At 38.0% G+C, this 27,503-nt stretch overlaps 1 protein-coding gene across 1 annotated transcript; it reads right to left on the bottom strand.

Annotated features, from left to right (window-relative positions):
- Window positions 1–6,250: 6,250 nt before the first annotated feature.
- Window positions 6,251–10,343, bottom strand: LOC136241173 (chordin-like protein 2). The gene is made up of 10 exons (XM_066032349.1): window positions 10,256–10,343; window positions 10,050–10,183; window positions 8,451–8,553; window positions 8,052–8,176; window positions 7,763–7,871; window positions 7,687–7,713; window positions 7,528–7,631; window positions 7,362–7,473; window positions 7,015–7,305; window positions 6,251–6,458 (listed from the first exon to the last, which is right to left on the bottom strand). Exons 1-10 carry the CDS (start codon window positions 10,299–10,301, stop codon window positions 6,322–6,324), a joined length of 1,188 nt encoding a protein of 395 aa, XP_065888421.1. The 5' UTR covers window positions 10,302–10,343; the 3' UTR covers window positions 6,251–6,321.
- Window positions 10,344–27,503: the final 17,160 nt, after the last annotated feature.

Here is a 27,503-nt window from a genome sequence, read left to right as displayed (position 1 = left end):
AATAGAGCAGTCAGATAACTACTCTAATAGAACATTCACTGGAAACATATAGTTGGTTCTGTTATGGAATTTTTCCTTTTCCAAATCTTCCTGCACTTATACATACAATAAAGTGCAATGGTCTGTTTAAAGGGCTTCATTCATGCATCTACTTGTGTAGTTAATATGTATGGCAATACCTAATTCAGGTACACAATTTCCATTGAAAATGCTCTCAGATTGAATCTTGTATTGTTCAAATTTCAAAATTTTCCACTTTCAACATTCTTATTCTAACATGCACCTACTCAGTGTTGTGCAATTGTGAGAGGATGTTCTTGGTTGTCTGTACCTACCCAAACTTTTCCATTAGCAAAATGCTTCAGAGAGCCATACCTATAATCTAAAGGCAGTATATAAAATATCAATTTAGTGTGAATTTTATGCGGAAATGTCTCCAAATTGCAGTATTTTAGCATCTATTTTTCAAACTTTTCCTGGGGGGGGGAGCATGCCCCCAGACTCCCCTATCCAGTATGCTTCGGCATGCTGGGAAGTGTGTTCTGCACACCTCTACCCAAGAGATTAGTACCTTGAGTTAGCCCCCCCTTTTATAAATCCTAGATCCGCCCCTGAGTTTAGACATGAGGTTGTTATGCTTATAAAGCTGATTATTTATTATGCTTATAATTCTGCCAGCATCTTTGGTCAATGATGTCTGTATTAGACCATCTAATTGATGCTTTAGCTTTAAACAGTCGTCTAATCTTTTAACTGGTTGCTACATAAGAGTATTTCATTCCAAAAGTCTGAGTAAGCATGACTGCTCTATTAGAGTTTTCCATTACGTAGTGAAAAATGCATCTTGAAAGCTTTATGATTGCTATTGCATGCCTGAATTATGCCAGCATATTTATATGCATACAATCTCACACCCACACTCATGTTTAGCAGTACAGCTAATTGAAGTGCAGTAAAACAATGCATTGTTATAGGCTAAATTTCTGCCCCACTGATAATACCAAATATTCACTGGTATATCAATGTCAACAATGCTTATTCTCTTCAAATTTAGCCTCAATGAAGCCGACTATCAATGCAGCTGCAGCACAAACCATTCAAAAGAAGGCAACAGAACCTTATGAGAGTGTGGAAGATTGGTTTCCATCTCAAAAGGACATTCCAGATTCTGAAGACCAAGAAAATTTACATGCAAGCATAGGATCATACAAAAGGAAAGATTCTAGTCATTACGAAAAGACAGAAATTGAAAGAAAACTGTCTAAAACTCATAGCCTTCAAACTCAAACAAGTAACGCACAATCAGTCTATATTACCATTCTAGCAGACACAGAAAGAACTGATTATACCTCAGGGATGACTTGGAGTCATTTTGATTCATACTTGCACTACACTAGTGAAAATGATTGTACACAAGTATCAGAAGTTTCCGGGTGTAATTCTCTCCAACTTCCAGCTAGCAGATATTCCCATCATGCCTCTTTTCCACATTTACCAGAACATAAAGTTGACAGTCTTCCTCCAGTTGATACTTCATCACCACAGGAGCCTTCTTCACCAAACACACTCTCTTCTGACTATGAGGAACTGGTTAGTGAAGAACTGCAAACAGTTACAACATCTGAAGACAGAGTAAGAGATTCCAATTGCAAAGATTATCAGTTTGTTAGAATTAAGAAACATGTAGACTCATCCCCAGCTATTAGCTTGTGTGTTACTGGTAACGCATCATTACAACATAAGCCCCAGCTGTCACGTTCATGTGAACATTTCTCCGGCAGCATTAGTAACAGACTCAAACAAGTTCATCAATCATTAAGTTTGGATGTCCCCAGCAGCACTAATGATAGTCAGCTCAGCATGAAGTCACACAGTGTGGACCAAGTGAATGCGTTAGCAGCACTCAACAAAGAGGTATACTCCTTCATAGCAAATTCTTTATACCCTGAAAGGAAAGTAAAAAACTTAAGCCAGCCATCTTTGAGTGAGATTTTTAAAAGATATTGCCAAAATGAACATACAATGCCTGCGGGTGAACCACTCAAAAGGGACAATAAGAGAAAATTATTGTTTGGGAAAGATGCATCCCTTGATAGCAAGATGTCTTCTGAGTGTAGCTCACTATGCAGTTCTGTAGAACTGTTTTCTGATAACAGTGGCACTACTTTCCCAATACAACCAGGAATGTCAGAACACTGAATGGCAGAAGCATTAAGAAGGTCGAAGAATAATTACTGTACGTATATATGTAGTGACAACTTGAATTCTTATAGCCATAACGTTTAACACGTGCAGTATACATTTATTTATTATTTGCTGTTTCTTCTTTGTTATAATAGTCTGCCCAGGAATATAATTCACTATAATTATATTAGTTAGGGAGACTGGCTGCATGTATGGTTCTGGCATGAAGGAATCACTCTTGATTTGAACAAAAAAATGTAGATTTACTCCTGCTGGTACTATTATATAGATTGACTAGTCATTATCATTTTTAAACTCAGTACATTGTATTTTTAGGTAGAAATTATTGCAGGATACGCCATGAAGTATAGAACATATTTGGATGCTGATCCAAGGGGAATGGATCATGCTTCATGCTAGGTAATTGAACAACTTAGATTGGTATTTACATTATCGAAATGATAAAACACTACTAGCTAGCCACCTACATGTACAGTATGGCCATACAATCAGCAGGAATGCAATCATTTCATATATAGCTGTCTGCTGAAGGTTTGTGGGTGTATGACCATTAATTTTGTGGTGGGTAGCCATGGCTAATTAACTTCTGGTATTTTGTAATTTTAGCAATAAATGTAAAAGTCTGTAACTGAATATATATGTGAGTGGTTCAAGTAAAATCCAAGTATTGCTGTACCCTATATTTTAAAATACAATTATATAATTTAGTCCATAAGGAATGTCGTATCAGCATTATAACTTATCTTGATAAATTTTGTACATGGTGAAAGCTGTAGCAAACAAAAATCGTATATATAGGTAGCAATCTAGAATGGGCATGTGAGGCAGCAGGGAGCCAGCCTCTTCAATTTTGCAATCTTATTTTGTTTGGTGATTGTTGACTTATGTATTGCATGGAACTTGAGGCTGTCACCTTTGGGCCAACTTTTTTGGCCTCAATAGCCAGGTTGCTGCTTTAGGTGCAAAATTTCTCATCTGGGTAAGTTTAAGTTGTTGGTCTTTTTGGAGAGACTAAGACAGATTCCACAGTACTGTGATGGATAATCTCTAAGAGCAGTCAGTTTCCCAAATTTAACAGTATTTGTGTGAAATTGCTTTCAGAATTGATTTCAGGAGGCACTATTGAAATATTTAAGTATACCCTCAGGCTCTCTAGAAAGAGGCTGCTTTCTGTATTATTGACATCCAACTTGGCTAATGCCCTTGAAATGTTGTGAGCTATATTTTGCAAAAATAGTTTTATAATTATTTGTGTGAAAAAGTATATTACACAACTGTCTGTGTGTAACTGTAGTAATGTTTGCTGTGTAGTGATACTATAATTGCTAGACATTTCTTTAGTAGCTATAGAAATTAAAACTTTACAGCCTTTACTTACTGCTCAAAGTGCACTACTTTGGGAAGCAGGTAAATTTGAATGCATATAATGATTCTTTTCATGCCTTACATTCTGAGGTATTTTTGTGCTTGACTGACTCTTCTTTTATTTTGCATTCAACGCCTCTTTTAACTGCATGCAAATTGCCGTGCAAAAGAGGCTATGGCGGTTTGGCTTCAAGTATTTGTCATTATACAGTACATGGAGACAGTTTCAAGTTTGAATTCTATTCTGAACACATTTAGTTACTATCATCCACTTATATAACACTGTTGATTTTTGTGAAATTAATTGTTTAATCAATGTCAGGGACTGATCCAGGGGAGGGGCTTTGGAGACTGACACTGTGAAAAAGGTGGGATATATGATGGTATTTCCAGTGGCTTATTGAATACAAATAAGCCTTAATATAAACCCTGTATTATACTCATGTTATACTTTAGTATAATGCATACTATACTATTACATATATGGTTTCAGTTTATTTACCACATTACCTGAAATAGCTTATATCTACTATAATGTCCACACTATACCATCACAGATATGGTTTCAGTATGTTTAACACATTAACTAAAGCCTTACATGAGATTGTTAATATAATACAGGTTATATCAAGCTTTTTTGTATTCAATAAGCCACTGGAAATACCATCTTATATCCCTCTTTTTTCACAGTGTGAAGTCCTTCAGCCCCTTCACTTTTAGGCTTTACTTGATCAATATGCTGAGGGTTATAATGAAAGTTTGTCTTAACATAATTGTATGATCACTAATAAAACAGATACTCATTAAACCACCTTATAATCATCTTTCCAAGGCATTTTCAGTGGATTTATGCTAAAGTTTATGTAACAAGGACCTGGATCAGCATTGGAGGTGTACAAGATCGAGATACTCTAATAGAGCAGTTACCTAACTACTCTAATAGAACATTCACAGGAAGAGTATAGTTGGTTTTGTTATAGAATTTTTCCAAATCTGCCTGCACCTATACATACAATGAAGTGCATTGGTCTGTTGACAAGGCTTAATTCATCTACTTGTGTAGTTAATATGTATGGCAATACTTAATTCAGGTACACAATTTCCATTGAAAATGCTCTCAGATTCAATCTCGTATCATTCAAATTTCAAAATTTTCCACTTTCAACATTATTATTCTAACATGCACCTATTGTTGTGCAATTGTGAGAGGATGCATGATGTGTTTGGTTGTCAGTACCTACCCAACCTTTTCCATTAACAAAATGCTTTAGAGAGCCATACCTATAATCTAAAGGCAGTATGATTATGATTAGATACGGGTAAAGGCAAAGTCTGTATACCTGATCAATGCATTAAAACATTATACAAAATTAAATCTAAAATCTAATAAATAATTATCCAACATGATTTAAATGTGTTGATTGAAGTACTTTCTACAACAGAAGTAGGTAAACTGTTCCAATCAATAATCACTCTGTTCATAAACTAATTTTGATCTGCATAATAATCTTGAACGTTGTTTGAACAATTTAAACTGGTGTCCCCTGGTAGAAGTAGTGGAGTAGGTGTATAGATTAGTAAAGTCAGAGCTGAAGTAGTCGTTAAGAATTTTGTATAGAAAACTTAAATCACCCTTCTGCGTCTATACAGCAGTGATGGTAAGGATAGTAGTGAGAGCCTCTCAGTATAGGATTTGTCATGCAATGATGGGAGGAAACGGGTAGCTCTACGTTGTACCTTTTCAACCTTTCTCTGATCGAGGGTAAATAGTGGTCCCCAAAACAAAATTGGCATTACCGTATTCTAAGATGGATCGAACTAGTGTGGTAAACCTCTGGGGTACCACAAGGTTCTGTTTTAGGGCCCTTACCAACCAATGTTAGATGTAAGATTAAGTTATATGCAGATGATGTTTTGCTTTACACTACCATCAGAACAGTAGATGACTGCCACAAACTACAGGTTGATCTTTATTCTCTTGAACAGTGGGCTAAAAAGTGGAATATACTAGCAAAGTGTGAATTCCTCAGGGTATCCAACAAGTGCAATCCTACATCAATGCATTATTATATTCAAGGACAAGAAATTAAGCGCAGTACATCAGCTAAATATCTTTGCATAACAATTGATGAACATCTCACATGGAATGATCATGTTAAGACTGTTACCAGTAAAGCAAACAAAGTGAAAGGTTTTCTCCAGCGTAATTTAAGAACTGTCCAACTAGTATTAAAGCAAAAGATGTTATATCAGCATGATTAGGCCTATACTAGAATATGCCTCTACCATCTGGTCTCCATATACTCAAAGGAATGAAAAGTTTCCTGGGGGGGGGGGGGGGGGGGGCATACCCCCAGACCCCCTAGTTCCAGCATGCAAAGTATCCTGGGAGGTGTGCTTTACACACCTCTACCCAAGAGATTAGTACCTTGAGTTAGCTCCCCCTTTTATAAATCCTAGATCCACCCCTGAATGTGAGGATATTTTCCCCACATATTACATTGCAAGTGTAAAGCCTGGCCATCACAAAATCCAAGGATGAAATTTTATGAACAAACAAGGCATGCAATGTAAATTTCACAGCATGCATGCAGACAATCGATGCATACATCACATTGTAGTCAAGGTATACAGGAAGTCAATCTATGACATATGTGCAACAACAACAACAAACAAAAAAAAAACAATAAATATATGCTGAATCCACTGTCATTGGAATATCGTCCATAGTATTAGCAATAGCAGGAGTGTTTAATTGCATAATTCTTCTTGTTTATCAACTGGTTGTAATATTTTAATAACTTGTTCTGCACAGTGTTCTTGGCAAAAAGTAAGATTCCTCATTCTATTTTTACTGTTGAATCGCTTTTGCAGTTTAGCCACTGAATCTATAATGTTAAATGAAAAACACACAGCTAGAGTTGTATTATAGCACAATTGTGGCTATGCACTGTTCTGTTTAGCATTAAAACTAATAGAATAGAAATTAAGCACAATGCATGACTAAATATTGATACAATGCGATATTCCAGTCCCCTTAAAGTCAAAATTTCCTCATTTGGCGGCTGCATTAATAGTGATGCACTGATTAATCAGTAAATAATTGTTATTGGCCAAATTTCAGCATTATCGATATCCATAATTATTAGCAGATTATTTAGCCAATTAATTTTACTGACCCCGATGTTATTATTTTCATAACAATAAGACTATTTAAAGTTTTACACGGCAATTTCACAAAGCATGCATGCATGAAATTTTGACAAACATCAGATCATTGTCAGTATCAGCCATTATGTGAATTTCAATATCAGATAATCAGCAAAATTGCTTATTAGTGCATCACTATGCATTAGGTATTAGGCAGGCTACTTTGTACACAAATGCACACATTGCCTATTGCACTGTGACCTGATTAGACAAGTTTCACAGTATTGTCCTTACTTTTTGTGACACATCCAATGTATCTGAATCTTTTATCTATGAAATTTTCACTGAAATATTTTGAAGTATACGATTCATACTGCATCATGGAGGAGTCAGGTAACCAAACATATACATCAACATGCCTTGCAATCACAAACTCTATAGCAATTTGTTCTCTGTAGCCACGTGCTGGTTTATATACATTGTGTGAACATTTGTTTTTGCAAGACATTGGAGTAGGTGGATCTGGCTGTAACACAGGTGGCAGGTATGTACTGTTTTCAGGTGCCTCTGTGTTATATCTATCTGCTAGATATGTATATATATGGAGAAACTGCAATAGTGTGTCACTTTTTGTAACTCACTGGGTACTCTTGCACACTTGGGACAACAAATAGTCACATCTTCGTATGGATCGTCAGCAGTGCAAGCTCTTACTTCTGGGCATGGTACTATTTTGCAATTCCTCTTCCCATCCTACAGCATGATACACATGTGTATGTATAGTACACATAAAACGAATGCTATCACCTTGCAAGTGCACAAATAGCAATCCAAAACACCAAATCTGGGATAGTATGGATTCCATGTGTCTCCATCCTGATAAGTTATGCCATGTTCCTTACATGTCTTGTCTGATAATATTCAAAGTAAACTTTGTTGATTAACACCAAAATGTTATTTAGGTACTTTGTCCAGCTGGTATACTGGTTGTACCTGTGTACTCAAATATTTTGCAAATGATAATAATGTAATTCATTCTTACTTGGTGGACAACTAGGACAGCAGTGGTTTGAGTCCCAAATAAGTTCTCTTCTTCTGCATCTGGGCTTTGGGCAAGTCTTCACAATACTGTCACAAATAATTTCTCCTTCCTGTCATTTGTACATATTAAATACGTATGCAGCTACACACTTTTACAAGATGAAAGTATGATAACTATCATATAGTGCAATATTTGACAGAGCATTTTGATTTGACAAAGTGCTTCAATACTGATTGACTTGAGAATTTCTCTATCACAGTGGTGCAGAGTGTGGATGTACCATTCTTACCCAACAATAGCAGACTTCACAAGGATTTGAAGTATTCAGTGATGGAATCAAAGTTAAATCTGAATATGTACTTCCACCACGGATACATTGTGACACATACTCATTTGCTGCAAGGTTCACTACATCTATATGAAGTACACCAGCGTATTATAAAAGTCATGCATACAACACACTAAAGTGTCAACACCGGCCCGCTGTAACCCATGGGAGCTATGTAAAATGCAGTTTGCCACTGTAAATCAACAGGTTTTAACCAAGATACATACATATATCACTAACATGTATATGTATCTATATGCATTGTTTTATTTTGGTTCTACCTTTAAAAGTTTGACAAATCAAAGTGGACAGAAAAATCAAAACATGTCATCAATTTTATTAAAACAATTGTGCACTAACCTGAAGTATTGCAACTCCTGCAACACTCTCCCTCCTTTTGTATAGCTTTGTGACATCTCAGTTCAGGACATTCAAGTTCAAAACATGTTGCAGTTAACTGTGTCTGTTTATCATATTATCATTCATCACAATCATAGTCATCAGTCCCACATCAACAGGTGAGATGGAGATACAGTGATATGAAATAGAAGAAACTAGACTCACATTGTTATTTTAGAGTAAACTAATACATATATTGTAGGTAAAAGTTTCCAATAGTTTTCTTTTAGTCTACCTCCATTTGTTGTTGATGATAATTTCAAGGGAGGATGCTTATTATTAGTGAAAGAAGAAACTTGAATCATATCATTAGCTAGCTACCATGTACTAAAAATGGAATTCATTAAGTTTCCTACACAAACATCCCACTTCTTACTTACATACCAAAAGCAAATCCCACAAACATGTGCAGACAATTACGTATGCAAAAATGGGGTCATGGTCTAGAGTGTAATTTTTTTTATTCACAAGTTTTCAACTTAACAGAGTGAGCCTTAGTGTGTATTGCTGTGATACATACACATAGCAACCATACCAACTGACACCAAAGGTATGTATGCATGTGGATACTTTAAAGAAGGCTCATTGCTGGTAAAAGTTTTTATGTACATGCATGACAAATCCAATCCATGCACACAAATTAAAGCACATTTTATTACATAGCAACACTTTGACATATCATTTCATACCCTAACTCTATAAAGTCAATTTGTTATATATAGAGAGAGAGATAAACAATATTCATCAGTTTACTCTACCATGTATACAATAACTGCATGTAGATTGATGGTATGACTCCTATAATGGCTATACTTCAGAAGTATGATCACCATGTTAGGTGTGGTCACTTAGTATGATGATCTAACTTCTGAAGTATAATCATCACACTGAATGACCACAGGAGTCACTTTACAGTGAATGATAAAGTACTGGAACACATGCACTACACATGCACTGCACATACACTACACATGCAAGTATTATTTATAAAACCAATACACTAGTGGTTCAATTATGCTGCAGAGCATGAATATAATAGTTCATATATGGTATTCAGAATGAAATATTTTTAAGGAACCAGACATCAAATTTAATTACTAAAGTAAACTTTACACATAATGTACTAAGTGTGTAGCTATGTACCCATAGTTCAGCACTGATTTTATGGCATAAATGGTATTATTTACTGAAATCAAACCTTGATTCCTCACATTGTTATAAATAGTATCAATCTAGCTAGGAAATAGCCCAACAGCGAGGAAATTAAGCTACCAATGTTCATCAAATGTCAACATGCTATCATTTTTGTTTTGCTTTCAATCATGTTTGTCACCTTGCCATTGCGATTTGTACTTCATATTATATAGCACTTCATAGCAGATCAAATTGTGATACAAGATGATTTAAGTCTTTAGTGTATTTATTATTGTGTAAAACTAATCTCTACAAGAACTCTTAATCAGTCTGTTGTTAATAACGCAGCCACTGCACAGTACCATTACTCACTAATACAATTAATTTTAGCATAATTTTCTTAATTATTGCTAATATATAAAATACCTCATTACATCTACACTCAATGCAGTAGTCCACTTGATTTGATCTATTTATAGGTCTGTAGGGATGGAAGACTTCTCCTGGTTCATTTTCATACTTTGAACAATTTATGTATATATTATGACCTTGAATTGCACCTGCAAATATATGTAACAATTTAGAATTGATCAATACACTATGATTCAACTGTACAGAAGTATTAGTCTCACCCAGCAGAAAAGCAGGTAGCAAAAATAAGACCATTTGCTTCTTCATTCTGCAACTCAAATTTTGCTCCCAACTCTAGGTGAAGTTTCGTTCCTACTAAAAATGCAGCATATGCAAGGTCTTTTTATGGTTGCTAAACTAACGATTGGCTAATAGCAAATTCCTTTGAAGTCCATTAGTAGAAAGCTCTCAGTTGACCACGATTGTTTATGTAGTGAAATAAAATATCACATTACACAAGTTAGCCCATTACTAGCTGAGATTATGTCACAATCATGTTATTGTTTGGCTAATAGCCATATATACCACTTTCACTGCCATTGTAAAAGAGTTTATTTATGCAGGAATTTGGCATAAGAAGTTATGCATACACATGTAAACAATCCATACTTTCATTTTACATCTGAATTCCTGATAACAGTATATTATGTAGTTTGAATGTTGTTCATATGCAATAAGTAACAAATAGAATTCTAAATATAAAACAGCAAAATCTTTTCAAAGAAAATGGTTGCATCAATTTTTAACCATCACACCACAAGTGAGCATAGCTATTAAAAGTGCTACAATATTGAGTGTTGAATGGTAGTCAATTTCTACACTTTAATGAAAAGTAACTCCAGCAGGATGTATATGTAACATTACATTATACCAATTGCCACAGACAGACAGGGGCATTAATGACTAGTGCAGGTTAACAGAAACAAAAACAATACTATCACAACAGATTGTGGTAACTTAAATATCACAATGAATCTGGTGGAAGTAGATAATTCCAGTGTATGGCTTCTGTTTTTAGTGAAACAAAGTTGGCAGAGGAGTATAGGTATTTTTCTAGTGAAGTTGTGCAATATATTATGTGTACCATAATTACATAGATAGAACTAGTGTTGTTTTAGTAAGGACTTTTAGTTTTAGTTGTAGTAAGTTTCATCAATAAGTTTAGTTTTAGTTTTAATTATAGTAATTTTTCTTAATTCCTTTTAGTTATTGATTTAGTTATGGTTATATTCTCTGTGTTATTTTAGTTTTAGTTATAGTTTTAGTTAAAAATGTGAAAATCTTTTAGTTATTATAGTTTGAGTAACATTTCTAAAAATGTTTAAGTTTTAGTTATAGTTTTAGTTGTACATAAGAAAATCTTTTAGTTTTTGTTATTAGTTGTAGTAATCTTTTCCAATTCTTTTTAGTTTTAGTTAATATTAATTACTTGACTAACCTTTGACGTGTCCAGGGAGGTGCAGCACTGGTCGCTCTTCACCACCGACCAACTGTTGTTGGTAGTGGTGGTTTTGGTATGTGTACCTGGTCCCGGTTGCTGGGTTTGATTTAAAGAATTTTCTGTCCTAAGATTTCTTTTTGGGATCAATTGCCTACCGGGTCTTATATTTTTATTTTCCAGATGTGCTGATACTTGGGCAGGGAAGGACTTTGGTGCCCAGAGGCATTCTACGCACCAAAAGCCTTCCTTTAAGCCATGATTGGGTTCAAATACTAAAACAACCATCCTAGAGACCAGGTACTATCACATTCCCTCTATCAGGAATGGAGATGCTGCGAATGCAGCTAGAGCTTTTTACAAAAGCTCTGTTTTTTCAGAATGGCGAGACCAACATTGGCACTGGGCGGCCGAATGCTGATCTGGATTCTGAGAAGTGTGGAAGAGGCAGCATTTGCTAAGAAGCAGTGTGCTACACTCTTCGCAACGAGGGGCTGACACTGACCAGCTGTGGCAGAGCTGCGTGCCAAGACTCCTGTTGGGGGAGGTGGCATTGACTCATGAGGGGGGGGGGGGGTTCACATGCCAGGCACTCCCGTTCTTGTATCACATCTGTTGGGGGAGGTGACATTGACTCATGAGAGTCGCATGCCAGGCGCTCCCTTGCTTGAATTACATCTGTTGGGGGAGGTGACATTGACCCATGGAAGTCACATGCCAGGCGCTCCCTGCCTGCAGTGAGCAAAGGAGTGCATCGTGTGTATCAGTAGCTGTAACAACAACAACAAAAATACAGTATGCAATATTGGCTAATAACTGCAACAGCTTTGGCATGGCAGAGCTGTGGAAGTTCTGGTATTGGTCCGTGATACAGTCTCCTGCCAGGTACTCCCTTGCGTTTGGCATCGCTGCATGGTAATGGCCCATGATAGTCTCCAGGCTATACTACCACTTAGCATTGGCAGTATAATAGGTTCACCTGCAGGGAGCTAATGAGTACATCAATGCACAAGTATGATAGCATCATGTGATAACAATACAACAGAGGCGCAGTACTGGCTAGTTGTATCACCACCAGTGTGCCTGCTCGAAGGAGTGCTACCACTGAAGCGATTAATAGAGGGTGGAGTGCGATGTATATTGTATATATATATGTGTGTGCCATACCCTGTATGTGGATCAACCACGTACATTTTTTTGGAATTTATTGTTGTAGGCATGATGTTGCTGTGAAAACTGGTATGTATGCATAAGAGGGATGGGATGGGAGGGTAACACTTGTCTAACAACTAACGCCACGTGCTACTGCGCATGTGCTAGGATTCTTATTAGTGCGTCGTTATTCTTATTAATGTCTTGTGTCTAAGAGTGGATGCTCGAGGCCGCCATCAAGTTCAACATTAACTTTGTTTAAAGGTATTTTAAACTACATTTAATATTAATTACTTGACTAACCTTTGACGTGTCCAGGGAGGTGCAGCACTGGTCGCTCTTCACCACCGACCAACTGTTGTTGGTAGTGGTGGTTTTGGTATGTGTACCTGGTCCCGGTTGCTGGGTTTGATTTAAAGAATTTTCTGTCCTAAGATTTCTTTTTGGGATCAATTGCCTACCGGGTCTTATATTTTTATTTTCCAGATGTGCTGATACTTGGGCAGGGAAGGACTTTGGTGCCCAGAGGCATTCTACGCACCAAAAGCCTTCCTTTAAGCCATAGAAAGGTGAGCACCCCCCACCAGGCACAGGTGGGTTGGGGGGGGGAGAGACCTTTCACCCAAGTATCTAGATTATGTGTTTTGGAGATACCGGCTGTTTGGGAACAGCAGGTGTGTATGCCAACAAATTGTGTAGGTCAACCGTTATAGCGTGAAGTAGCAACAAGAAGTGACTGTACAACACTATCTATATGACATATGCAGTACTATTATACAGTCCTTAGTACATATAAATACACCAATTACATGCTGCACCAATTACATGCTGAGGTTGTCAAAAAGGAGTCAGTGATGACCAGCTGCGATGATCTTGGACATATTTGCTACCTCACTGGGAGGAGGTCTGATATACCTTTTAAATGCGTTACTTTTCCAGCGGCCAAGAATTTGTATGTGAGAGTCTGACAGTTTGGCTAGAGACGCAGACGTTGCTGCCCCAATCCGAAGGCTATGTGTGTTATAGCGGCGCTTATCGAGTTTGAGGCTGACCATCAGGGACTGGAGGCCTGCACGAAACATGGCTCCAGTCCAGCCATTTCCTTCTTCAGTGATGAAGAGTGGGCCTGGTTGTTCACTCCTTTTGCCGAGGTATGAAATCATTGCTTTTATTGGACATACCAAGCTATCTGTGGCACCCATGTGCACCTTGGCACCCTGCCTGAATGGGTCTGTTTTGGATTCTTTGAGGGACAATTGCAGGAGACGGGGTTTCTTCCTGTTGTCAACTGCAATATCCTTGAGAGATAGGTGTCGTGATGGATCATAGGAGCCTTCTGTAGGAATTGTAAACTCGCTGACTCTTAAGAGCCCAAAAAAGGCAAGACAGCACATAGCCCAGAGTGTGGTATTATAGTAGGAAGGAGGTTTCTTTGATAGGAGGGCTTTTATGTTATAGAGCATCTGGATGGTAATCGGCAGTCGGGTTTTTCCTGAGTGCGTGCCTGCTTGGCGCTTTTTGATTCCCCTTAAGATGAGATGGAGCCTAGGAGTGATTTGGCGGTTGAAGTGGTTATGAAGCCCCTTGCATACATGCATGTGTCTAACTGCTGATAGATACACCTTGATAGTTCCCTGCGAGATGTTGGAGGTAGCTAGGTGCGATATGAACAGAGTTAGGGTGCACTCGGATGTTGGGATCGGGTGAATCCTTGCCATTTTGCAGAAGTTAACATATCGTCTTCGTCCAGCTGTGTAGGTGATTCTGCTGGATTTGGCCAGTCCATGATGTAGTAGCTTTTGGGCTTTGTTCAGTAGCTTGTTGAGGTGAGTACTCCTTGGTAGGTCTACAAATGGAATTTAAGTATGTATGTGTGGCCTTGTTTGCAAGTGTCTATTGGGATTTTTGTAACAAGAATGGCAAATGAATTATCAGCTAAGTTAATCATACAGCAATTACAATGAACAGCATAAATTACAGCAATTACAATTACATTGAACAACAAGTGTGTGGTCAATTATGTTGTAGCATTGTTTTATGTGAGCTCATTAAGTATGTGATTTTTTATTTCTTGCAGGTGGAGACCCTTGCAGTGTATTGATGGTTCGCTTGAAGTGACGAAGAAAGGAGGGAGAAGTCCAGTCTTGTCTCCGGGGTGATATGAGCTTCAACAGTGACATTGGGATTGATGCAGGGGAGCGGCAGGTGTGAGAATGCAGCTTTAAGAATTCTGTTGATCTGTTTCTGGATAACTGGTCTGCGGCAGTGTTCGACGTGCCTGGAATATGGCAAGCTGAGATCTTTATATCGAAATGAGCTGAGAAGAACCAGAGACAGCGTAAGAGGTGCATGACCATTATTTCCTTTGAGGATCCTTTGGTAATGGAGTCAACAACACTGCTGTTGTCACAGTGGAATTCCACTCTGCTGCCTGATAGTAGTGGTCCCCAAATAGCGCAGCTTAAAACAATTGGTGCTAACTCCTTCGCCATTATGTCGATTTGAGCCCAGTCTTTTGACCATGCTAGTTGCAGCCACTGAGATCCAAATACTGCTCCACAGCCCCAGGACCCTGATGCGTCTGAGGCAATTATATAGTCTGGAGTGGAGCCGGTGATAAAACTGAGCCCGTTCCAGTGTGTGATGAAGAGGTGCCACCATCTAAGATCTGAGCGGAAGCCGCTTGTGAGAGGTGGGGTCTATTCTACGGAACGGAACGGAACGGAACGGAACGGAATAATGGACTAAACTGCGGAACGGAATGCTTTCTCAAATTGAAGCTTGCAGCTTACCATTGCTGTACAAGTTATCAGTGCCACTTCCAGCTGGTAATCAAACGTACCCCAAGAAAGATAAAACGAATTTAAGGATCGATTGTGGGTTCTTGTTGGTTGTCATTAGTAACGAAGTACTAATTGTGGGAATAGCTGACTCAGTGTGTTCATGTATGTGAGTTATTTTTACTTACTTGACTTTAGAATGTACAGTCTGAGATCCAGCCTTTCTAATCGGCATAAATCAGTATGTGTATAGCTACACTACAAAGGAAACAAGTATGGTGACAAGCTGAATCAACTCAGTCTAAGCAGAATCTAAAGGAATTTTGTGCAGTGTGTGAGGAGCAAACATTCAGATACCTCAAGGAGGCTATATTGTGTGAACATCAATGATTCATTAACAGAGTAGTGGACTATTGTCAGATATCTCAGCCTGAGTACAGAGTTGAATTCTGGATGGGGTCTATTTTACAGAATGGAATGCTTTCTGAATCAACTTGCAGCTTGGCTAGCTGCTATCATTGCTGAAATTGCATTTTATCAGTGGAACCTCCAGGAAAATGGAATAGGATAATTATATAAAACATTAATTAAGTGATTGTTTAGGTAATCATGACTTTATTCAGTCTAATAAACAGACTATATGGTTGATTGAGTGAGGTATCACTTTCAGAATGTTCAGACGACCAGTGATGAGATGCATGGATTCATCAAATTTTTGTTGTGGTTGGAGGCATTAAATATCCAAAAGCAAACTGACTGTATAATATTAATTCACTTTCTTTATATTTTCTCAATTTTGAGCCTGTATACAAATAATTGAATTTTCCTTGTCAATAGAAATCCTAGAATAAGATGGGAGAGAAACTTATCTTTGTTTACCTATACTGTACAACCAAGAGTTCGTAATACTGATTTGTATGGGGGAGAGTGTCTAACTCTCAGTATGGCCTGTACAAACACCCTGCATAAAGCTCACCTTTCATCAAATCACCACCTTTACTGGGGGATAGAAAACTGTTGATTAGTGTTGCTGCAGAAGGTAAAGCCTTTGTTCTGAAATAAGGCCGAGGTGTTACTTTAAGCAGGGTGTTTGGTGAATGCGTTCAAGTTAGACACTCTCCACCTTATTATGAACTCTTGGTACAACTTCAAAGGAAAATGAAGAAAACATACAGATGAATCAATAAAATCACTACAGTAAGGTGAATTACAGACTAGTGAGATCTTGGTTAATTAATGACAGTGGTTGGAGATTAAGTGTGGTAGCTTCTTGTTCTTGAATATGTTGCAAAGTGGAAGTACAAATCAAAATGGGATATCAATTTCATTATGAAAAATTTGCATACATAAATAATCTAGCATTACTATTTCATTTGTCCTTCACTTAAACATGCTACAACAGTACTAGTGTCAGTACATTGGCAGTGAGTCTACCTTGAAATCTCAACTCTAGAGTAGATCCAACAAAGGACAGCCCGCACTGTAACAAATACATGTGATCCCATTGCAATTTCATGGACCAGCTGGACTGGGAATCACTTGAAAATAGACGAACAAATTTAACCTGTTTTGTTTGAAGTGAAGCATGTGAAATGTTACACTTAAGAAATCCTAGGATTCTTAGGTGGTATGTAATTAATGTGAGTGTTCCATTTCAGGTCTGACTAGATACATTGAAATTACACACACATCCTGGTCCAAATCACGTTTGCCTGGTGGCTACGGGAATGGTTTCACATGCGGCTTATAATAGAGATTTGGCTGATCTTGGAGTTTTGGCATTTAGCCTGATTCAAGGCTAGCAGTCAGACACATCCTTGAATTCTGCAACAGATAAAATCAGCTCACTATTGAATATGGCATTAGTCCATTGCACCAGCTGTTAATATATAAATAACTCCATGCATACACTTCAGTGATGTTTGCAGAATATACCCTCCTTGCGGTCTGCTAAATATTTGCTCCTCACACACTGCACAAAATTCTTCAAGTTTTAATTCAGCTGGCTCTTTCCTGTTACCAGTATCTTCCTGCTTGCTTTATTTATACACTGACTTATGACTTGAAAGACCGGCCCAGACTGTTTCCTAAAGTCTAAATAAGAAAAACAGCTCACATAAAGTTCCCTTCCGTATGGATGAACATCACTGATACAGCTCATCCCACAATAATACTTCGTTACTAATGACAACCAACAAAAACCCACAATCGATCCCTTAATTCTTTTAATCTTATGTTTAATCACCCACTGGAGATGCCACTGCTAACTTATAAGGGAAGTTTCAGCAATGGTAAGTTGCAAGCTTCAATTTGAGAAAGCATTTCGTTCCGTGGTTTAGTCCATCATTCCGTTCCGTTCCGTTCCGTTCCGTTCCGTAGAATAGTCCCCACCCTTGTGAGACGCGTAAAGTGAGATAATTTTTTGAGGCGAGCTGCTAGTCTGTACATTCTGGACACAAAGGTCCTTCCTGGTGTTACCACCTTAGTGGCATGCTGCAGCAAGCCTACCAGGGATAAGATATCCCTTTTTGTTGCTTTTCTGCGAGATAGCCAAGCTGAAACTTGGTTCCGGATTCTTGAGAGTTTTTCATCAGGTAGGCGGGCCAGCATGAGTTGAGTGTCCAGAGAGATTCCCAAAAAGGTTAGAGATTGGGAAGGGCCTTCGACCTTCTCTAGGGCAAGAGGTATTCCTAACAAGGAGCAAGTATCTTTAATCCTCTGAAGATTACTAGCACACGAAGGGGAATCCTGTGGGCCAATAGTAAGGAAATCATCCAGATAGTGCAGGACTGGTGTCACCACTTGTTGCTCCAAGACCCAAGACAGTAGGTCGGCCAGGACGTTGAACAACTTGGGGGCAGACCTAAGCCCGAAGGGTAGGCAAGTATCAACAAAGATCTGCTTCTTCCATCTCATAGACAAAAGGTGGCGATCGGCTGGGTGGACTGGAAGGAGGCGGAATGCACTTTTGATGTCAATTTTGGCTAGCAGTGCTCCACGGCCTGTGCACTTAATTTGGTCAATAGCTGAGTCCACTGTGATGTACTTCAGCGAACACAGTTCCTTAGGGATCCCTGCATTGATGCTGCCACTGGTCGGATGGGAGAGGTCAACAATCAGCCTCCACTTGTTTGGTTGGTGGTGCTTGGGGATGACCCCAAATCTGCTAACATGTGCTTGTGGGACCGAAGACTTTTGGAATGGGCCAGCAACACGACCAAGTGCAATTTCTTCGGTTAGGTAGTTCTCTACTGTGTCAGGGTGTTGAAGAGCACAACTCAGGTTTTGCTTGGCGGATTTCAATGGAGTTGATTGCTCTTTGAAGCCAATGCGAAAGCCCTCTGTGATACCGGAAATAAAAAAGTTGACCAATGGTCTGTTAGGGTGATCTACCAGCAATTTTTTCCAGTTGCTTGCATCTAGTGGTGTGTTGACTGCCCTGGCTGCAGGTGGTACTTTGACATCAGATAGCTGGTGGCTCAGGTGATTGGTCCAGGATGAGATCCAGTCACTGTAGTTACAACGCAAGTCCTTAGTGTGCACACCAATAATATGTTGTTCCGACACCACTGCGAGGAGATATAGTTTTAGTTAAAAATGTGAAAATCTTTTAGTTATTATAGTTTGAGTAACATTTCTAAAAATGTTTAAGTTTTAGTTATAGTTTTAGTTGTACATAAGAAAATCTTTTAGTTTTTGTTATTAGTTGTAGTAATCTTTTCCAATTCTTTTTAGTTTTAGTAAAATATTCTGTTGCATTTTAGTTATAGATTTGGTTTTAGTTATAGTTTTAGTTAACAAATACATATTTGTCTTACTAAAAATACTTTTTAGTTTTAGTTATAGCTAACTAGACCACCATCAGGTCACAAACTATAGCATATACTGATGTTTGGATGCTACATATAGCAGTACAGTTTCATTCTGTGCTTTACTCCACCTGTAGAAATTATGTGAACGTATACGTGTAGTGATCATAGAACCTATAGAAGTGGCTACTAGCTTCACTATACCACCTGCATGGGTTGTAGCTATACAGACACCATCAACAAAACACAGTTGTGAGTACAATTTAACATAGTATATTAGCATTTCTTTTGTGATATATTATTATGCAAATGCAGAATGTGCAACTCTATGATGGTAATAACTGCGGTTATATTAATGTGCCTTTATTTGTATGCCTGCAGTGTGTGTGTGTGCGTTTGAATGTGTGTAGTGCATAGTGTGTGTGTGTGTGTGCACGCGCGCGTGTGTGTATGAGTGTGTGTGTGAGTGTGCGTGTGTGAGTGTGAGGCAGCATAGCCTAGTGGTTATGGCATCGGCCTAGTAATCGAAAGGTCTCAGGTCCGATTCCCAGTTATGCCACATTGGTGTTGTTGTTGTTTCCTTGAGCAAGAAACCTTACTCACATTGCTCCAGTCTATCCAGCTGTATTAATGGGGAACTGGTGACCTGGTGTCAGCTAGGGAAGCAGCCCACCCAGTTGTAACATCAATGGGTACCTGGTTTAAACTGGGGGTGCAAATGCCAACTGTCCTTGCCTCACATAGTGGGTGAAGGTCCAGGTGGGACTTTGGTGCCCACACCTTCATCTGTGGGACATGCTACAGCCTTCTGTGGATTATTAGTCCTGCCCCAGGAGGATTTGCCAGCGATGACTCTTAGTACCTGTATAGTGAGTGGTGCACAGGTGTCCCAGTGCTGACCGCTTGTGGCAGCTGAAGGTTTTGCTTTGCTTCTGCTTTGTGTGTGTGTGTGTGTGTGTCTGTGTCTGTGTGTGTGTGTGTCTGTGTGTGTGTGTCTGTCTGTCTGTCTGTGTGTGTGTCTGTGTGTGTGTGTGTCCGTGTGTGTGTGTGTGCGCGTGTGTGTGTGTGTGTGCATATCAACTACATACCGAAAACAGGAAATGCACATATTTTTGTTTATATGGAATCCACTAGGCTATACTAGTTAATGTATATCCTTAATGTTTTCTCTATATTTATTTTCTCATTTCAAGTATAAATCCCAGCTGTCCATTAGTTGTGATTATTATTATTGTTAATTAGCAAAGCCCACTAGGGGCAACACGCTAATGAGCATTACAATCACATATTATATTACTTACAGCGTTCTTAAATGTTTCGAGATCTATTGTGTCAATGTTAGGAATTTGAAGGGAGTTCCATTGAATAATTGTTCGAGGGAGGAAGGAGTATTTGTACACATCAACTCTTGTTTGCAATTGAGTTAGCTTGAGGGGATGTTGAGCACGGGTGTAGGACACTGGAGTTGGTGACGGTAAGCAATGATCAGGTATTGTTAGTAAGTTCCTGACTATCTTGAATAGGAAGGTGAGTCTAGCAATTGTTCTTCTGTTATGAAGTGTAGGCCATTCAAGAGTGGTTAACTGTCTGTGATGCTATCATGGTTTTGGTTAGATCTGTGCCAGGGTTTGTTCAGAACGAAGCGAGCGGTGCGGTGTTGAATCATTTCTAGTTTACTAATACTAGTGTGATGATAGGGGTCCCAGATGGCTGAGCAGTTTTCTAATGATGGTAAGAGCAATTGTTTGTAGACATGTTCTTTGATTTCTGATGGTGCATTGTGGATATTTCTTTTTAAGAATCCAAGGAGTTGATTTGCCTTGTTACAGATGTAATTGATGTGAGGATCCCATGATAGTTTGTGGTGGAGACGGATTCCAAGGTAGTTATGTTCTAATACTGTAGCCAGTGGAATGTTGGACATTTTGTATGTGAAAGTACTCTTGTTATGGTGTGTTGTTATCTGTAAAATTTTACATTTGGAGATGTTGAATTCCATCATCCAGTCAGTAGCCCATCTTGTTAGTGAGTTTAAATCATCTTGAAGTATTTTATGGTCTTGTGGTTTTTTAATGGTTTTGTAAATAAGAATATCATCTGCAAAAAGATGGATCTCACTTTGGATGTTGGCAATGATGTCATTGATATAAATCAAGAATAGAACTGGTCCAAGAACAGACCCTTGGGGAACACCAGATGTTACATCACAAATGGATGATTTAGAACCTTCTACTATAACTTGTTGTGTGCGAACATGAAGAAAGGATTCAAGCCATTGTAATACATTTCCTCTTATTCCATAGTGCCTTAGTTTGTAGAGGAGTCTTGAGTGAGATACTTTATCAAAAGCTTTAGAAAAATCTAGTATTGCAGCATTGACTCGTAAATTTGTGTCTATTTGTTTGGCAATGTCTTTGATGGTGATAAATAATTGTGACTCACAAGAGTGCTTAGACCTAAATCCGAACTGTCTGTCAGAAAGATATTTTGATCTTCCAGATGTTTCATTATTTGACTTACTATAATGTGTTCCATTGATTTGCATATTACTGATGTTAATGAGATGGGGCGATAGTTTTTTGGGTCAGATTTTTGGCCTTTCTTGAATATTGGACTGACATAGGCATGTTTCCATTGGGATGGTACAGTTCCAGTTTCTAGCGATTGCTTAATTATGTGAGTAAGCATAGGAGAAATTTCAGCTGCTGTTGTCTTTAGTACAAGTGGATGTATAGAGTCTGGACCAGGAGATTTTGATGGATCGCAGTTGGTTAGAATGTTGTAAACTCCTTGTTCAGTGATTTCAAATTCTGGTAGAGATGGATGTAATGAAGGACCTTTGTCAGGAATAGTACTGCTGTTGTCATCAGCTGTGAATACAGATTTGAAATAATCATTTAAAACAGTTGCCTTTTCAATTGGGTCTGTTAAAGCATTGCCAATTTCGGGATGTATTAATGTATCAATGCCGTCGTTATCTTGCTTACAAGTTTTCAGGTAGTGCCAAAGAGATTTTCTGTTGTGTGATGATGATACAAGATTTGTCACATATGTTTTGTGCTGTTGTTTAAGTTTAAGATTTACCTCTTTTTGCAGCAATTTGTATTCAGACCAATCAGTGTCACGATGATAGCGCCTGGCTCAATTATAAAGTCTTTGCTTCTTTCAGATTAGCCGTTTCAAAGTGTTAGACATCCATGGTAAGTGAGTTCTAGTACTTGATGTTTTGGTAGGAGTGTGGTCTTCAATAATTTGCTGAATATTCTGCATAAAGAAAGGTCCAGTTTTCTTCCAAGCTTGGAGATGACATGCGATTTAATTCAAAATAGGTATGAGAAAGGTTGCATAGTTTTTCTCTGATTGCATTCCAATCTGCCAATTTGTAAAGGTAGATTGTTCGGGAAGGTTTCTTTGGCATATGATTGGGAATTTGAATGGTTGCTAATACTGCATCATGATCACTTAACCCTGGTGCTGGATGACAGGATAGTACAGAGTCAGGATGAGTAGTAAACAATAAGTCTAATGTATTATGGGCTCTTGTAGGAAAGGTGACTAGCTGTGACATCTGGGTATCGTGTGCTAGTGTAATAAGTTTTTGACGGAAATGACATGAAATATATGATTCAGTTAGAGTACCATGTTCCCAATTAATACCAGGGCAGTTAAAATCACCACCAAGGATGATACGGGCATGAGGATATTTCTGCTTTATAGACACTAAGGAAGATTGCAAGTCCTCAAGGGAGGACAATAAAAGCATCCAACAACGACATCACTGTTTTTACCAACATTTAGATATGTCCAGATAATTTCAATAAATGAATTGGTATCTATTGTTAAAGAAGGAATCGTGTTCTTAACAGAAATGAAAACACCGCCACCATAGCAATTTCTATCTTTTTGTATGTACTGAAATTGTTAGGAAATATTTCAGAGCTTAGAATAGTTTCATCAAGGTGTGATTCGGTCCCTACTACAATATCAATATCATTGGTAAATAAGAAAGCCTCCAAATGTGTTCGTTTATTAGTAATGCTGCAAAAGTTGACAATAGATAATTTAAGATCACTTACTGTTGCTGAATTAGGGCTTGTACCAGCAGGGAGTCAAGATGACTCCATGCTCGTGGCAGGAGCATTGGAAGCTGAATTTGATGATTCCTGTGCATACTCTAACTTATTTCCTTCTGAATTTACTTTACACCGGAGCTTATTGTTGACAAAGATGAATCATTCCTGATTCTGATGTATACCTTTGCTCTGTACCTTGGTCAATTAGAGATCTCCTCTCTTTGAGGAGTAATCGTTCTTTTTGACGCTCATGTAGAGTCATGTCAGGTTTAACGTACACAGGAGCTTCTAGCTTGCTCTTAGAACTCAGAATCTCAAGTGCCATGTTTGAACGGAGGAGTTTAACAAGTAATGGTCTAGGGCGTTCACTTTGGGGTCATATTTGCCAAGGCGATGAAGGTCTTTTATGTCACTTGGTTCAATATCATTGTCTGCATTGGATAGAGCTTCTATGACAGCCTTTAGTTCCTTCTTAACACGAGCTTGACGGTTAGTATTTTGTGGACATTCTGGAATGCCATATACAACTATATTGAATTTCTTCTCAGCATCACTGGCACTTTGAACTGAGGTGGTTCCTTTAGAGGCAGTATTGGAGAGAAGTGCTTGAGGTTTAGACGTCTGCTGTGTTTGTTGGAAGCTGTCTAATTTACGATTTAATTCAGAAAGAGTAGTTTGGAGCTGGGTAATGGTAGACATAGGATTCTATATTTCAGCTTTCTGAGCTTGCGGTTCACAGTATAAGCAGAAGTAAGTGTGGTCTTCTCCGGAATCACTAAGTGCGGAAAAGTTTGTGGCTGACAAACCAGCACATCTGCGATGAATCCACGCTTCACAATATCCTTCACAATAAATAGAGTCCTCGCCTTTCCTATGTTTGGAGGGTTCCTTGATAGTTTCATCACAAATAGGGCAGACACTGTTCCTTTTCGTGATATAATTATGTATACTGAAGATTGAATTTACTAGTGAAAATTGCAAATTCTTAGAGTAAGTAATAATTCACATAGCTATCTATGTAATGCAGCAACCTGTTGATACACCAATACGTATGCTGCAGGAATTAGAAATGAATATTGTAGCTATAACTTATAGTTATACAATGGTAGTTGTGTACACAGTAGAAAAGTTGACTGCATGGCAACCCAAATATATAGCTATGCACCTCATTAATGCTATATATGTATAAACCAGTCACCTAATTTGAGCCAATTTTTCCCTTATATTGAGCAGGGTAAGAACTTTCAAAACAACAGTATTATCATATTCACTAGAGTACCACAGGAAAAAAAAGTCACATTTCCAGACCAAAAATCAGCATGGAAATGTACAGGAAATGTATACGTAACTATTGAATTTACTATATCAAAACTGGAGTAAACCTGTATACCGTAAATGTCACATGTTGTGACATTTCCTAAAACATTGGAAATTTCATGTGTCTACATTTCCTCTGCCAAAAATTGACATGTTGTTAGATTTCCTGCATGTATTCAGAAATTTGACATTTACATGAGATTTCCTTAGTCAAGGACACATGGCATGCAGTGACATTTCCTACACTATTCAGAAATTTGACATTTACATGAGATTTCCTTATTCAAGGACACATGGCATGCAGTGAAATTTTAGTCCGAGATTGTCACTCCAGCTGCTGTCATACCTGACTACTGTAACACTTTACAGATTAGGATAAGGTCTTGGTGTAACCTAAATGCAATATATACGGTACATTATAGAGGCCAAGGACACGTCATGTAAATTTCAAGAAATATCATAGTTACTGGACATTTCCTAGAAAAGTGGTAACCCAAACCCACAATGAAATAATACCTTGGTAATATAGGTTTCTTATACATTTTGCAAACTCTATTAAAATAGGTAAGCTAGCTATATAAAGTTGTAATGTACTAATGCTGTCTGTTCCTTGCCATTTATGTTCCTTGCCATTTAGGAAATGTCATGTGTCCTGAACTGGTGGAAAAGGTAATGCATACTTGGTACCATACTGTCCCCCATCTATACTGTGTTTAGGAAATGTGTTGACACATGACATTCACTCACATTTCCTAGACAGGAAATTTGCATTTTGACACTACCTATCCTGAGAGCAGGAAATGTAAAGAAATTTATGAAAATTTGATCTTTCCTGTGTTTCAGAATGTCAGTAAATTTCATCTATCCTGCATTAGGAAATGTCAAGAAATACCATCAATACTGTTATTAGGAAATGCCATGGAAATTGTGCCCTATACTACTTCAGGAAATGTCAAGGAAATGCACAAATTTCATGAACACCAGAAATGTACAGAACATGGAATTTCTGTACATTTACTGTGGATTTCCGAATACCTGAAATGCAGCTTTTCTTCCTGTGTACGCTAGGCGCTGTAGCTAAATGTGCAATATTGTAGAAGTTATTATTGTCACATAACTATGATACTTAATCTACTACTTATTGCTAAACTATTTTGATCATTTACATCAAGTGTGTCAGTAAGTACACCAGAATAACAATATATTTTTTCATGAGTACATCTATTCGCATCCTTTATGAAAGTTGTTGTAGTAAAGTTATGCTAGTATGTAAATGATGAGAGTTTGCATTGTATTAGTCATAACAGTGTAGGGGTATACCATGAGATGCTAGTTGTAGTTTATAACTCAATGAATCTAGAATGGCATTGCTAAAATAAACAAACTGCCAATACCTGGCAGTGTATGTAGTTATGCAAGTGTGCTTGGTAAATGTTCACAAACGTTTATGCAGACTTGTTTTAGCAAGATAATACATATACTAACCTCTCAACAAAAGAGTGGTTTAAATGATGAAATAATAAAGGCTTGCAAAGACCATTATAGTTAAAGAATGTACGGCTGCTCCTATTCTGGATGATGCAAGCACCCAGTCAAATGGTTGAGTGGGAGTTTGGTAGCTGTACAGTATAGCCAATAGTATCAAAAACAGTATCATGTTTGGATATCTACTACTCAAAAACTGTCCCATCCAATATTTGCATGGGAATATATATTAAACTGACATGCAATATTTGGATTGGAATATCTATGATATTAACCTGGCATGCAGTACCTGCCCATAAAATTTGGCTGCAACAGTTAATCAATTACAAACCAATTTGTTGAATTCTGTAATATAGCATGCCAGGTTAATACACACATGGTAGTAGTAGTAGTTGTGGGTGTAATGTAGCTAGTGTTGTGTTGTGTGTGCATGCCATGTAGCACAGTATGCATGTGTGTGTGTGTGTGTGTGTGTGTGTGTGTGTGTGTGTGTGTGTGTGTGTACATGTGTGTGTACATGTGTGTGTGTACATGTGTGTGTACATGTGTGTGTGTGTGTGCACATAACATTTAATCTGTGATATATATTCTATAGATAATTGCTTGATTTGGTTTCTCATACAGTAATCTAGTACAATAGGGTTTATTGGTAACAGTGTAGGTACGGTATATAAGTACATGTATGTGATAAATAGTTTTACTTGGTAATGTCTATATGTTATGAGTGCAGCTTTTTATGTATATGGCTAAAGTTATAGTAACAATTTGCTGTAAGTAACACACTCTCCACTATAAAATTATGCGCTATACAGAGAATTAGGGACCGCCCAGAGAAATTAAGGGGACCAGGGCAAAGAGTTAAAGTGGGCCCCAGGAGCAAGGAGGGTTCCACTCTGAATCACAATTTCAGCCAAGCTGTAAGTCGAAGACCAAAAAAAGTTATTACATGCTGATAATGACAATAGCTGCCCTTCACAAATTATATCTCTCCTTATTTATAACTACATACATAGCTTCATACACTGTTCCTCTGAAGAATACTGTGACTGCTCTATTAGAGTATCTAGATTATGACTGCTCTATTAGAGTATATCAATCTTTTTAGCAGGTATTCAAGGGGCCCTTGATGGAGCCCCTGGGGCCCCTTTCAGGCTGGGGTCCGGGGCAAATTCTCTAGTTGTCCACCCCTGTGGGCGGCCCTGTAGAGAATTCTATACATATAAGCCATACAAATTAAAGCTTAGCATATAGAGAGTGTACTTTCTAGTGTTGTTTTAGTAAGGACTTTTAGTTTTAGTCATAGTCAGTTTGGTCAATAATTTTAGTTTTAGTTATTATAGTAATTTTTCTTAATTCCTTTTAGTTAGTGATTTAGTTATGGTTATAGTCTCTAGATTACTTTAGTTTTTGTTATA

The sequence above is a fragment of the Dysidea avara genome, chromosome 12 (genome assembly GCF_963678975.1).
Source record: "Dysidea avara chromosome 12, odDysAvar1.4, whole genome shotgun sequence".
In the NCBI taxonomy this organism is placed as follows: Eukaryota; Metazoa; Porifera; class Demospongiae; order Dictyoceratida; family Dysideidae; genus Dysidea; species Dysidea avara.
The sequence above is the reverse complement of the archived record's forward strand: the minus strand, read 5'-3'. Positions and strand labels throughout refer to the sequence as shown.

Coding starts and splice junctions, on each gene's coding strand:
- LOC136241173 (XM_066032349.1), bottom strand. CDS start 10,301: ATGAAGAAGCAAATGGTCTTATTTTTGCTACCTGCTTTTCTGCTGG. Junction 10,184..10,255: donor GCTACCTGCTTTTCTGCTGG/GTGAGACTAATA, acceptor ATATATTTGCAG/GTGCAATTCAAGGTCATAAT. Junction 8,177..8,450: donor CAGGAGTTGCAATACTTCAG/GTTAGTGCACAA, acceptor TACTTCATATAG/ATGTAGTGAACCTTGCAGCA.